The 13,146-nt window shown below is 41.5% G+C and overlaps 2 protein-coding genes across 4 annotated transcripts in view; both read right to left on the bottom strand.

The window, feature by feature from the left end:
- The window catches only part of CAPN3 (calpain 3), a 41,231-nt gene extending 33,809 nt beyond the window's left edge, over positions 1–7,422 (bottom strand). The window contains exons 1-2 of the mRNA XM_009473760.2: positions 7,322–7,422; positions 1,209–1,550 (exon numbers count right to left, since the gene is read on the bottom strand). Coding sequence (XP_009472035.1) covers positions 1,209–1,502 — 294 coding nt within the window. The 5' untranslated portion in view covers positions 1,503–1,550; positions 7,322–7,422. The remainder of the gene's footprint in view (positions 1–1,208; positions 1,551–7,321) is intronic.
- The window catches only part of GANC (glucosidase alpha, neutral C), a 29,825-nt gene continuing 20,913 nt past the window's right edge, over positions 4,235–13,146 (bottom strand). The window contains exons 20-24 of one of the 3 annotated variants that reach the window (XM_087746307.1): positions 12,237–12,311; positions 10,224–10,337; positions 9,000–9,112; positions 7,322–7,425; positions 4,235–6,432 (exon numbers count right to left, since the gene is read on the bottom strand). In XM_087746307.1, coding sequence (XP_087602433.1) covers positions 6,323–6,432; positions 7,322–7,425; positions 9,000–9,112; positions 10,224–10,337; positions 12,237–12,311 — 516 coding nt within the window. In that variant the 3' untranslated portion in view covers positions 4,235–6,322. The remainder of the gene's footprint in view (positions 6,433–7,321; positions 7,426–8,999; positions 9,113–10,223; positions 10,338–12,236; positions 12,312–13,146) is intronic. The other 2 variants (XR_015701956.1, XR_015701957.1) reach the window with 2 other exon arrangements.

Raw genomic sequence — 13,146 nt, 5'->3', positions numbered from 1 at the left:
TTTGTAGAAATAGGGGAAATCCCATCCCTTTAAGATGATTGACTTGTGGCTGTGTTTAACTCATTCACGCACATTTCCAGGAGCTGATGCAGCCATGGTGATGATGAAGGAGTGACAGAGCACGTACGCACAGGGCACGGCAGATGGGGGAGTCATGTTGCTCCCCCCACGTTGCTCACGTTGTTGTTGTGACAGCGGCACGTGGCCTTCCTCTGCGTCTGTAACAGCTACCTGCAAGAGCTCCTGGTCTTTTACTATTTAGTTACGTGCCTGTGCTTAGTTTTGTCTATCACCACTGACTCTGCCATTGAAGCACAGATCTGGGTGTTGGGGAAGTATGGCAAATCTAGAAGAGGTGGCCAAAAACTGCCAGAGAGAGGGAGCTGGGGAAGCTCCTCAGAACCACGTCCTTGCTGCTGGTCAGGGGGCAGCGGGGGCTGAGGCAGCATCTTGGGGGCTGCCTCGCTGGAGGGGAGCAGCTGCCCAGCAGGGATGACAGGGAAAGAGGATAACTCCTCCTGCAGTAGGATGGGGAATCAATTGGGAACTGAGGAATTAGTCCTCTGCCTGTGAGAGGGTGGGAAAGAAGAGGAAGGCTGGCTGGGGAATGCCCACGAGATAGGAAAAATAAATGGGATTAGTAGGCAGGAGTGGGTCCTCATAGTGATTACAACACCCATAAGTGGATAATAGGCTAAACAACCTTTGCAAGTTGGCTAAGCAATGTTGGGAACAAACAACTGAATAAAAAGCATGTTTCAGACCATAACCTGTCCTTTTATTTTCACAGACTAGGAAACCAGCAGAATACTAAAGTTGTAAGTGAAATAAGGTAGTGTTTAAAAATTGAGCCTCAGCAAACCCAATAACTTGTTGCAGAATAAGGAGAATTTTTCTTTGGTAGTTTCAGACAAGAAAATCCCTAGTAAATCATGCAAGAAGGAAATTAAATTCCATATTTCTTTTTCTACATGTTTCATTCCATCTCTTTTTTTTGTTTCATTTTGGTTTATTGTATTTTACTCACTATATGCACACTCTCTGAGCTTCCACAGCCCTAGCTAGTTATCTTCCAGGAAAGCTCTAAGGAAATATACTTCCAGCTTATTCCCCGCCTCCCCAGTACACACTTTCTGCAAAAATGTAAGCTCAGGGTAAACACTTCAATTTGTAGAAAGTAAGAGGCACTCAGCAAATACATTACTTACACGTGGTCTTTTCCATTCGAACTTGATGGGGATTTTCTGGCTGTAGAAGAGGGAGGACTCATTTGGTGGGAAATCAGGGTCTTCATAGAGAATGTTTTTCTCCAGGCACTTCTTGTGAAGCTCTTCATAGGTCTTCTCCTTCACGCTGATAATGGGCTGGTTGCGACTTATAATGGCAGAATAAATCCCCCCTGTGCCCCCACCTGCACCTTCAGTTGTAGTGCTAATAGTAGCGCTGGGAAGTGACCCAGCAGCTGTCTGCTGAGCCACTGCTGCATTTATGGCGGACGGCATGGGAATCAGGCTTAAACCAAATGTTGAAAGAAAACAAGATCTTGCAAACTGGAAGGAAATTCAAGAAAAGAGGAAGTTGCTGTGTAAACTGCTTTTTCTATCCGTTGAAAGTCTCCTAGTCAAATTTTCAAGCAAAAAAATTCCATGTGGTTGAGCACATTGTACATCCTCTCAAAGGGCGGTATTTTGTCATAAGAAATCAGAATTTATTCCTTAATGTGGAACAAGATAGACTATCTCCCATGCCCGAGTTGTAGTATCTACAGCATGTGTGTGTTCCTGCCCTGCGCATATAAGTGTCCAGAAGGGACAAGCTTTAACCTATGAAATCTAAAAATAACTACAGGCAAAGAGTGAGAGGGAGGGAGTTAGTGAGATGGTGTCAGTCTTCTGCGCAGCTTATGCTGAGGCCAGGCGTGTTCCTGGGACAGGCTCTGTGTGCAGGCTGACTCCTGGTGCAAGGAGCTCATCTTTTCCTTAAGTAGAGAGAACAGTAAAATGGGAAACTAAACTCCTGCTGGTCTGGGAACATACTTATGAAGTACTGCCAGCCAATAAATTAGTCCTGACATTCCCAAAGAAATTGTTGTACTCCACTTGTTTTTTCTGCCCTTTGCTGCAGAAAAGAGATGTTTACTAGTAGAGAGGATTATCTGAAGACATGCTCCTAATGGTGAAAAAGGTAATTATTCGATGCTACTGAGGTCAGGTCAATACCTTCCAGCTGGGTTTGGCTCCTCTAGAGAGCAGCTTGCCAGCACTAAGATTCACCTGGTGATAGCCACCTCCCACGTAAAAGGCACCTTTTCATATAGGAGCAGGAAAGTTTATAAGGGGCCGAGTGTGGAAACCGGGCCATTCTGTGTGTGTTAGGATACACCAATCCTAGAGGAGACTCCTGACTTTGCACATTTATTTTGTCACACAACAGTGGGATAAGGGACAAATTCACAGTCTCCGTGAAAGGAAAATCTAAACACATGTTGCTCTTCTCTATAACCCAGTTCTTTAAAAGGTGACATTGTTTATGTGTCAAGAAAAGCCCACTAACACCTTGATTTTTCTTTGATTGGGAAGTCTTAAATCACACCATGACATCAGTGTTATTTTCGCCTAATGACACTAGTCTTTGGACTCTGGCTCATATACACATTGCTGACCTTCTGCCCTAGTACTATAGTGTTTTCCAAAGTACTGACTTTTTTTTTTTCTTTCTCAGCCATTTGCTTGGTTTACACATTTAAAATCAACAGTACAATGGACAATCTCCACAGCCCAAGAAAAAAAACTTGACTAGGGGAACTTTTAAAGAAGGTAATATAGTTGGCAAGCTTGACTAACCTCTAGGAATATTAATCCTCAGGCTTCTAATGATGGCCTAAATCCTTTTCTTTTTATCATGAATGCAAGCCTTCTTGCACCAACAGGGCAATCGGAAAGGACAGATTCCAGTGTTCAGGGAAACAGCAATGTGATTGCTTCAGGGTGGGTTGTCCAGATGCAGAATAAATGACTTCCTCATTACATTCAGATGCAAGGATTGCAGGTCTCGTATTTGACATTACTTTGCAGGACAGCTTGGCAGAGCCACGTGTCACACTTTCCAGGATATTTCAAGAGCAATGCAAATAGTGAGATGCAAGGGCCTCTCACTGCACAGCTTCAGCAAAAATGCTCATTTTGGAGCCTGTGTATATGTTTTCTTTCATATTCTCCCTTCTTGCCCAGTACAAAAATTCATCTATCTATCTCGTACACAGAGCTCTGTTTTGGGAAGAATGCCAGTAGCACAGGTGCAATATTTGACAAACTCCTTGTGGGCTGCTGGGGAGGATCAAGTGAAGGATTAGCAGGTGGTTTTATTTTATTTTTTTTTTTTCCTTGGGATGGTCAGCAAGTGTCAGGGTATGACCTACTGCTACAGCTAACAGGTCAGCTAGTGCCTGCAGAGGGAATGGCAGGTGGACATGCACTTCTCACTTCTAACCCAATGTTGCTCTTTACGGATGTTCAGGAATATTTTGTGGCTATACCTGTTCAAAAAATAGTTTCTCCTTTTCTTATTTTTTTTTATGGGACAGATGGTTTTGTTATGTAGGTCTTTTTTTGTGAGAAACAGCAGTTGCTAGTAAAAGACAAATGGTATCTTTAAAGACACACAATTTACCATAGAGAAGAATGGAGTGCTGTCTGCTACAAACAGCAAAATAACCCCTTTGTCTATTAGGAATTAAACCACCTTTTGCGATGGAATTTCTTGCAAGCAGAAGTACCCCAATAGCTGACCTGTTCAGACAGAGCAAAAGTGAACTACATGGATGATAATCTTTCTACTTAATTTTTATGCAGTTTTATACGCAGTTGTTTTCACTAATTGAATTCAATTACTTTTTTTGTAAAGGTATACTATACATTTATTTCTTCATTTATGGCATAAGTATGTGGAAAAGTATGTGAGTTGCTACAAATATCAATGTAAATGATATTCTTTGAAATTTACTTCCTCAGATCTAAAGACGCAACTGCTAAGATTTTCAGCAACTAATTCCTATCAAAATCCATAGAAGTTAGGCACTTCATACCACTGAAAACTTGACTCATGAGTACTTACAGTAGTGTAGAGGGCCAGAGTATAAAAGCTAGTCATTCACTTCAACCAGGTACCCTTGGAAGAATACTTAGTAGTGATTCTCAACAGTAGAAAGAAGGTTGGAAGGAATAAGGCATGTAACTCACTTCATTGTTACTTTATTTCACTTTCCAACTTCAGAAATACCAGTTAAAACTTTCATTAAAATGCTCCAGACAATAATTATATCCTGTCAGAAGCACTGCTATGCTGAAACGTAAGAAGCAACTGTCAATTAAAGCTTAGAAGCCGATAGAAAAATAGGGTCTGCCTCAAAAATAGGGTCTGTCTCTCTTCTCACAGATGTAAAAGATCTATTTGCTACTGTTCTACCTGGATTAACTCGTCTGCACTAAGCACAGCAGTATTTAGGCTGCCAGTTCCTGCAGTGGAGGCTCATGCTGTCTGCTAGAAGGGGCTGACAAACAGCTCTGCAGAATAAAAAAGAAGGAACCTAAAGGTCTGGTGGGGAACAAACCGTGCTTGGTAGTCAAGAGCGGAATAGTCACAGTTTGCTCTCACACTTGCTATTCCCAGAAATCTGCCCTGCAGAGGACATACAGCAGCAGGTGGGAATGACTGACCAAGTACAGGGAGGACTTAGTAAGAGGAGTAGGGAACAACGTACAAATGGACTGCTATGTTACCCTTAGTTGGCAAAAATGGTGACCATCCTTCTCTGTTTCCTAAGAGTTAATTTACTGATGTTTTTAGAAAATACTTCCTTACCTTTCTAAAAGAAATTAAGTAAATTTTGCCCTTTTATGTCCACAAAACCCAACTGATGGCATGTTCAGGTTTGACTCGAAGCAGAACTGGTTTTAAAATAATATAGTTAACAAGTGTAGCAAATGGAAAGGGCAAACAACTTGAGCTGTGGAGCAGTGGTATCCTGTGAAAAGAAATGCCTGGTATGGAAAGGGCTGTGGGAATAGGCAGGATGTAGGGGATGTGGGACTCAGGATGTCTCCTAGTTTTGAAAGGGAAGAAAGCATCAGGACACGCCAGTTCTGTTTGCAGAGATGGTGGGAAAAGGAGCCAAGGGAACATTAGGGTGGGTTGTAAGAGAATGGGGGAATAAGCGTGAAGTGGGATGGCTACATGCCGAATGAATCCCATTAAAATTAAGAATTTGCTTCATAAATACCAAGCTCAAATGTCAGCCAGATACTAAAAACTGACCAAGAAATTACTAAAATATGTGCTAAGGAAGCCAAACCTTGGCAAGAGTTGGAAGATGTGGAGAAGCAGAGCTCTCCAAGAGCAGAGTTGCTTCACTGGGCTGGCTTTAACCAATCACATTCAATCGTCCAAAAATGCCAATTCTTTCCTAATAAAAGACTTCTTTTTTTTTTCTTTTTTTTTAAAGTAGTACTTGCAGAGAGAGGGGAGCAATAACATGGAAAATGTTTCTGTGTGAGTCTAGCTGCTACCTTAAGCCAGTATTGCACTTACATAGACCTGTGCCTTTTCAAAATCCAAATACCAGTTTCAAAGCCAGCTATTGGAGAGACTTCTGCACTCCCACATTACTGTCTTTTACTATCACACAACTGACTGGTACAACCAACTCAAACCTTACCTTCAGTAACTGAACTGTTTTGGCTAGCCTGCTGTTTACTTTCCTGTACAGACCGCCTAATTTTGCATTGTCATAAGGACTGGAAAGGGGAAGTGTCTATAATCACACTGGGAGGCTCCTTCTGTGTTTTCACAAGGCAGCTTGCAGGCAGAACTCTGATGATAACCTCTGTTTCTGGCATATCTGCTGATGCTGCTTGTCGAACTGGCCCAGATCTGCTATTCTCAAGTACTCCAGTCTCTGCATAGTGGGATTTCTAAATACTTACATCAAACCCCGTGGCAACGATCCACAATCTCATCCCATCAGTTTACGATTTTTTGGTGCAAGTGAAGGCAGAACTCAATCTTAATGCCTAACTGAAGCAGACAGTATTTACCTTTTTTCCCCCAAAGATACAATCCTAGTGCTATTACATTTACTGAAGAGAAGAGCTATCCAAGTTTAAATTTGTGCTTTAAAAGAAAAATTGTTGGAAATATTAGTTTGGGGGTGTGGGTGGGGAAATATGTTCCTTGATTTGATTGGCTTCAAGTGAACATCTTAAGTCCTCCCAACTTATTTCCCCTCAACCTCTCAATGAATTCTCTGAAGAAGTTGCATCTCCTTTCAGTTGATGCAAATCTCCCAGTCAGCATCAACACTCAGGGCTAAATTTTCCAGTGTCAGCGCAGAGGTCTTCGTATCGTATGTGAAAATGACTTCTTTTTCTTTGCCATCTGAACAGGACAAGAGAGTTTACTATATGATTTAAGAAGAACCCTTCTTAAACACAGTTACACATGACTCCCTCCAGTTTTTAATTCAGACTGTCCCTGCCACTGGTGGAGAGGATTGATTAAAAAAGAAATAGTAGTCAAATCTGCCCAGTATACACATAAGAATGTAGCAAAATTGGAAAAATGATTTCTTTTTTTTCTGACCTTTCAAGCTATGGTACTATGGAACTATTCAACGATTTTTCTGAAAACAAAACAAACCTTGTTTCAGCATAGGTTTTCCTCTAAGTACCCTAAAAGTCCTCAAAATTGACAGGTGGAGGCAGAAAGTCCATGTCCACACAATTCCCAAAGTGAAGGGACGTGCTTGGAAAGCAGCCACAAATGACAAGCCCTTTCTGTAGATGCTACTGCCTGTCCATATGGGATCCCTCACAACTTCTAGAGATCCCCACATAGTCACAAACTCCAGACACTTTTGAATGAGCAAGAGAACAGAAAAGTAATCCTGGTTTTGTCTACAAGTTTCCTGTTCTAGACTAGGCAGGCTTACAGATCTGAGCAAATGGTCCTTCATTTGAAATGCTATCTCTGGTCATATTCTGTGCAGGACAAAGTTATCTGAACTTGTTAATTCTGAACCACTTTTACTGATGTACCTATTGCCTTACAAAGCAACTGTTCTTCAGTTCTGCATGTAATATTAGTGGTGAGTGGCTGCTGGCTCCTTTCACTAAATCACTTGATATCAAAAAAGTAGCAAATAAAACTAAATAAAGAGGCTCACTGTGCCGTAACACTTCCTTTATAGAGCTGTCAGTGACTAGTGAATGGCAGCAGAGCAACAGTATTTAAAAAAATTGTAGTAAAATAGAAGTCAGTTCATTACCCTTGGAACAAGCTGTCACAAAAGCAGGTTGCTGTCCAAATCCCAGAACTATCACCCGTTCAACCACACACGTAGTGTGGTATTGTCCACTTTCATCTGTGCAGCTGAAACAAGAAAATTATTTCATATACATTAGTTTTTGTCCATCAGTCGAAGTTTGGCATCATACAGAGAAAGTACTACTTCAGTCTCACCCTGAAAGTTCCCTATACTGGTTTCCTTTCCTCTATTTACCTTTCTCCTGAAACAAGTAAAACTTTCTCCCATATCAGCTAATTTTTCACTGCATAGCAGATTTCACAAAGTTAGAAGAAAAAAGTTTGAGAAGATATTTTGTGGCAAAAAAACATGGCTTTGACAATCAGAACAGTTCTGGATTTTTGCAAAATGGTAGTAAAAACTCCTAAGTATAAATGTAAAGCTAATTTTAACATTTTTAAAGTAAGATGTTTCAATCTGAGGCACAATTATCTTTCATTTTGTAACTAATTTAATTTTTATTAAAAAGTTCTAAAAAAAACTCAAATCAAAATGAAACTTTCCAGAGTAAACAGAATGTTGTATCATTCATCTCAAAATTACTTTTTTCCAACTTCTGTCTTTGCTAGCAATTTAGCAACATTTTTCTCCTCCATCCTGAATTTTTAAGCTTTTCAGATTTCGTATCCCAGAGAAAGAGATTTGAAGCATACTTTTAACTACATTAGCCAAACTAGTCTACAGTTTTGCTCTGTGTTAAATTTTGTAGTTTTAGGACCACCTACTCCATATTTTTGAATCCTGAAGGAATAAAGAAACGCCTGTAAAATCACCATTTACACACTGTGCAGCCCCATGGGCAACATACCTCAACAGTGAAAGTGTCATACTGACATATTTAACATCTCATTCCTTACAAGCAGCTATGGGTATTTTTGGCTTTTACGTTGTGTCACTCAACCCTTGCAGGTTGTGTCCCCTCATGCTTCCTTTCAAGTCCTTTTCTTGTATATTTTTACCACGCTAATATATATGGTGCATTTGTTGATGACTTTTGGAGACTACATGTAATGGTGTCTGTTTGTGGTTCTGTCATGAATGGGTTCCCACATAGAATCATAGAATATTTCAAGTTGGAAGGGACCCATAAGGATCATTGAGTCCAACTGCCTGCTCCTCACAGGACTAGCTAAAACTAAATCATATGACTAAGAAAGAGCATCATCCAGATGCTCCTTGAACTCTGACAGGCTTGATGCCTTGACCACTTCCCTGGGCAGCATGTTCCAGTGACCAACCACCCTCTCAGTGAAGAAGATCTTAGAAAAATACATCTTAGAAAATACAAACACTCCAGGTGTTGCCTATTTGCAACTCTCCCAGTTCATCTTCTTTTGTCTCTCTGATAGGCTTTACTCTAGCTGATGACTTTCTTTGTATTTGAGTAAATCTGTAGAACCTGTAGATTTGACTAGACTGAAACAATATGAGACAACTCAGTATTTCATGTGTTGTTGCCCTTAGACTTATGCAGAACACTGTTTACCTCTGCAGTTTTATGGCAGATTCTGCATGCTCTGGGACTTCATTAAGCAATAGATAAGACTAATACTTCTACATTTGTAAGAAGGCCTCATGAACTAGAGAAGGCATTTCCAATGACAGTATGTTGGTGGCTTTTGTCCGTAATTGCTGTTACCTGGAAGAGAGAATGTTCTTGTGGAAAGTGAACTTCCGATACAGGAACTGCTTCTTGTGGAGATATTGAAATGAATGCCCATCATCTAGGTAAAGCTCACCTATTGCACATGCCTGTGAAACGCACCAGATGATAGAGTACAAATTAACAGCAGCTTCTAGTGCTGGACAGTTGTCCTGGTTTTGGCTCAGATAGAGTTAATTTTCTTGCTAGTAGCTGGTATAGTGCTGTGTTTTGGATTTAGTATGAGAATAATGTTGATAACACACTGATGTTTTAGTTGTTGCTAAGAAGTGCTTATACTACTCAAGGACTTTTCAGCTTCCCATGCTCTGCCAGCAATGAGGTGCACAAGAAGCTGGGAGGGGGCACAGCCAGGACAGCTGGCCCAGACTGGCCAAAGGGATCTTCCATACCATATGATGTCATGCTCAGTATATAAACTGGGGGGAGTTGCCCGGGGAGTGGCAATTGCTGCTCAGGGATGGGCTGGGCATCAGTGAGCAGGTGGTGAGCAATTGCATTGTGCATCACTTGTTTTATATATTCTTTTATAATTAATATTATTTTCTCTTCCTTTGCTGTCCTATTAAACTGTCTTTATCTCAACCCACAGGTTTTGCTTTTTTTTTCCCCTGACTCTTTCCCCCGTCCCACTGGGGCTGGTGGGGGGAGGGTAAGCAAGTGGCTGTGTGGTACTTAGTTGCCGACTGGGGTTAAACCACAACAACAATGAAACCAAAAATGTCTCACTATATGTTATGCTTCATAGTGAAGGGTGTGTGTTTATTTTTCTTCAGCGACTTGTATCCCCAGAAGGCTCAGGGAGTCCAGCTCTGAGAGTGCCTGAAGACTTGGACGTCCTGGTTTTGTAAATTGATGTGGGTGCCAGGTGTCACCTCATTTATTAGAAAAGACAGTTGTGGGAAGTTCTCTGTTTGTGTCCAAAAGGAAGTTTGTGGCCTGCTTGTTCTCTGCTCCTTTCTCCAAGGGACTACAGGAGGGCTGAGAAAGGTCAGAAAAATGTTCTGCCTCTGCTATACTCAGATAGTCTCACTTTGAGGGAACAGTGGGAGGGAGGTGGGAGCCCCCACAAATAGGAGAAGTGCAGGAGAGCCATTGGGCATACAGATACCATTGTGCTGACAGAACAGGCAGCAAGGCCCTAAAAAGGTCAGATGGAGTAAAAGACAACTTTGTAAAGGGAACATCATCTCAGAGTACCTCTGTGTCCAGGGCCACGTGGAGTTCGTAAGAAATATCTGTCATCCATTCAGTGGACTTTCCAGCCGTGGTCTTCAGAGCTATCACAGTACCCCCCCGCTGGAATACGGGAATCTGCAAAATACAAAGCCAGGGTAGAAAGGTTCATATACTCCGATCAGATGATTTTAACTTGGAACAGGGATAACTGAAGCTCGCTCTTATCAAAGCTCAGAAATGAACTTCTACCACAAGTTGTGGCGGTGTGCTCCCCCGCCATCTAAAGGATATATAATCCTTTAGACATAAACTGTTGACCAAGACTGGGACTAGGATTGGATCCAGCCGCACCTAGACGCCTCTCTGAGAAGTTTAGAAAGCAAGGGGGTCCTTTCTGAACCTCGTGACTCAACGGGAGGGTGTCCCTGACAGTTTTGTCTGATCCTGTCCTCTATGCAGTAAATAATCAAGTGTACTTTGCCATCAAATCTTGTTAAACCACTGTCGCGTTTACCATTGAACTTTGTTAACTCAGTGTTTTATATCAATAAAGTGTATTTTTGCTTCTCTCTTACGAGTGAAGTGCACTCTCACTCTATCCGTGACAGGATGGCAAGTAGCATCACTGATTATTTATGGAGGCATGAAGTGAATCCAAGTCCCAAATTCTCAGAAGAATGGCCTTGTGACAATTGGCACAATCGGGAAGCCATTGAAGAGCACCTAAAGGTATGGAGGAATGTGTTAGCCCTAGGCATTCCCAGAGCCTCGATTCAAGGTCAGCCTACTGGCATTATTTTGAGTCTGACTGAAGCATTCCAGAAACAGGATAACAGTGAAAGAAAGAAGCATATTTCAACTCCTCCCCCTCCAGCACCAGTCCCCAGAAAGAGAGATAACCCCTTCCTCCCCCTTAGGGAGGGACTGCAGGATATGAAGCCAAAAAATGAGTGATGTCCAGAAGGTAATTGGGCTTGCCTGTTGGGAAAGTGGAAGCTTATCAGTGATGATGACCCATCCATTTTAATTCCAGTTTGTCCTCAAGGACAACTGGTGAAGTTTTTAATAGTTATAGGAGCACAAATTTCAATATGAACACAAGATGCCGAGAAGCTGGGTGTGTGATCTGGATGGCAAAGAGTTGAGATTACCAGTGTGAATGGAGCAAGTATTGTGCGCCAAACTGCCAAGGTCAATTTATGGCTACTGGGAGAGAAGTGCATGTCAACTACTCGCTGTGCAATTAAAGATCATAATCAAAATATCTCAGGTTTTGATGTTTTAAACAGATGAACGTGGCGCCTGCTGAATGGCAGTGTGTGGTCCTTCGGCTCAGACATTGATCCCAATCCTGCTAGAAATTGGGAGGCTTCAGTGCAGGCACTTTGCGCAGTCCCTGCCCTCCCCAAGTCAAAAATTACTAACGTACTGCAATATCCGATTTCTGCTGCGGCACTAAATGGAATTTCTGAAGTCAAAGCTGATTTGGAGAAATGACAAATTACCTCCAGAACCTACTCCCCATATAACTCGCCTGCCTGGCCAGTTCGGAAACCAGCCAGGAGGTGGCATTTGACAATTGATTATCGGCACCTAAATGCTAATACAGCCCTGCTAACAGCTGCCGTACCAAACATTGCAAACTTAACAGGTACTTTGCAAGTGGCTGCACACCCATGAATGGCAGCACTACATCTAAAAGTTATGTTCTTTATGGTTCCCTTGGTGGAGGAGGATAAAGAAAAGTTTGCTTTCACTTGGGAGGCAATACAATATCTTTAACAGACTCCCACAGGGGGGATAAACATTCACTCACAATTGCTCATGCCGCACTTGCTGAACTTTAGAACTTTAGTTCCATCTAACAACAAAGGAGATGGGACTTTTCTTCTCTGCAAAAGCTATTTCAGATTACATGCCTACAAGGAAATTGAAATGTCACTTTTCTGATTTTTAATGTTGACAAAACAAAAGCCTATTTGTTTGGGGTTTTTTTCTGCTTAATGGAAGTACTATTTTAAAACAAAAACATACATTCTCCAGTGTTACTGAGATCTTCAGAGTGCCTGAATCTTCCATTCGTTTCAATTTTCTGAAATCATACCAAATCTAGGAGAAATGAAAAAAGAATGAGCATGACCTATATGGCAAGATCTGTTCCCTCTGCAGATGCACTTACTCTTCTGCTTAACCTTACTGTCACTATTCCTATTAACCTATATGATGTGCAAGAAACAGCATTTACTTTTAAAATCAAATGACCTTCTGGATGGAAAGAATAAATTCTCATTCCTGAAGCACAAAAATAAGCTGATCTTTACAGTTTGCATAACATCTTGTATGTCTTAAAGCATCTGGAAGTGTAAAACAATGCATTACCTTTCTTTTTATCTAGAAATGCTGAGTTCCAGAATAAGCATATTTATATTGAAGTGAAAATTAATAATAAGGTTGGTAATAACAGGTCACAAAAAAGAGCTACATCTGAAGCTTCCCATGCACCACACTTGGCAGCAGTTTTAACTGCTTTAAGTGTGCCAGGCAGTCAATGCCCACAGATATCTTGATAAAAATATTTTTCTTAATTTGTTTGGAGAGCCTAGTCTGGTTTTCTCCTTATATTGAGAAGAATTCTAAGTGTCCTCAGGTGCATTAGTGGAGTCACAAGGCTCTGCATAGTCTCACACACTCCCCTTTGCTGCTGTCTTTCCTCTCATTCCTCACTAGAGTCTCAGGCTTTCCCTTAGGAACCATTTTGCCCAAATTCCTTCCCTTCCTCCACCTCTCAGCTTCTGCAGCCAAACGCTCCATGTAGGAGTGGATCACAGTGCCATCCTGTGGATAAATTACTTCAGAGAGGAACTGATCACTAACATGTCAAAGTCTTTGCTACACTTGTCCCAGGCTACTGAGGCTTGTATTTCCTTGTTATAATTTTCCCTCC

The sequence above is a fragment of the Nipponia nippon genome, unplaced genomic scaffold (genome assembly GCF_047370975.1).
Source record: "Nipponia nippon isolate SJK-2023a ecotype South Korea unplaced genomic scaffold, ASM4737097v1 scaffold_10, whole genome shotgun sequence".
NCBI classification, from domain to species: Eukaryota; Metazoa; Chordata; class Aves; order Pelecaniformes; family Threskiornithidae; genus Nipponia; species Nipponia nippon.
The sequence above is the reverse complement of the archived record's forward strand: the minus strand, read 5'-3'. Positions and strand labels throughout refer to the sequence as shown.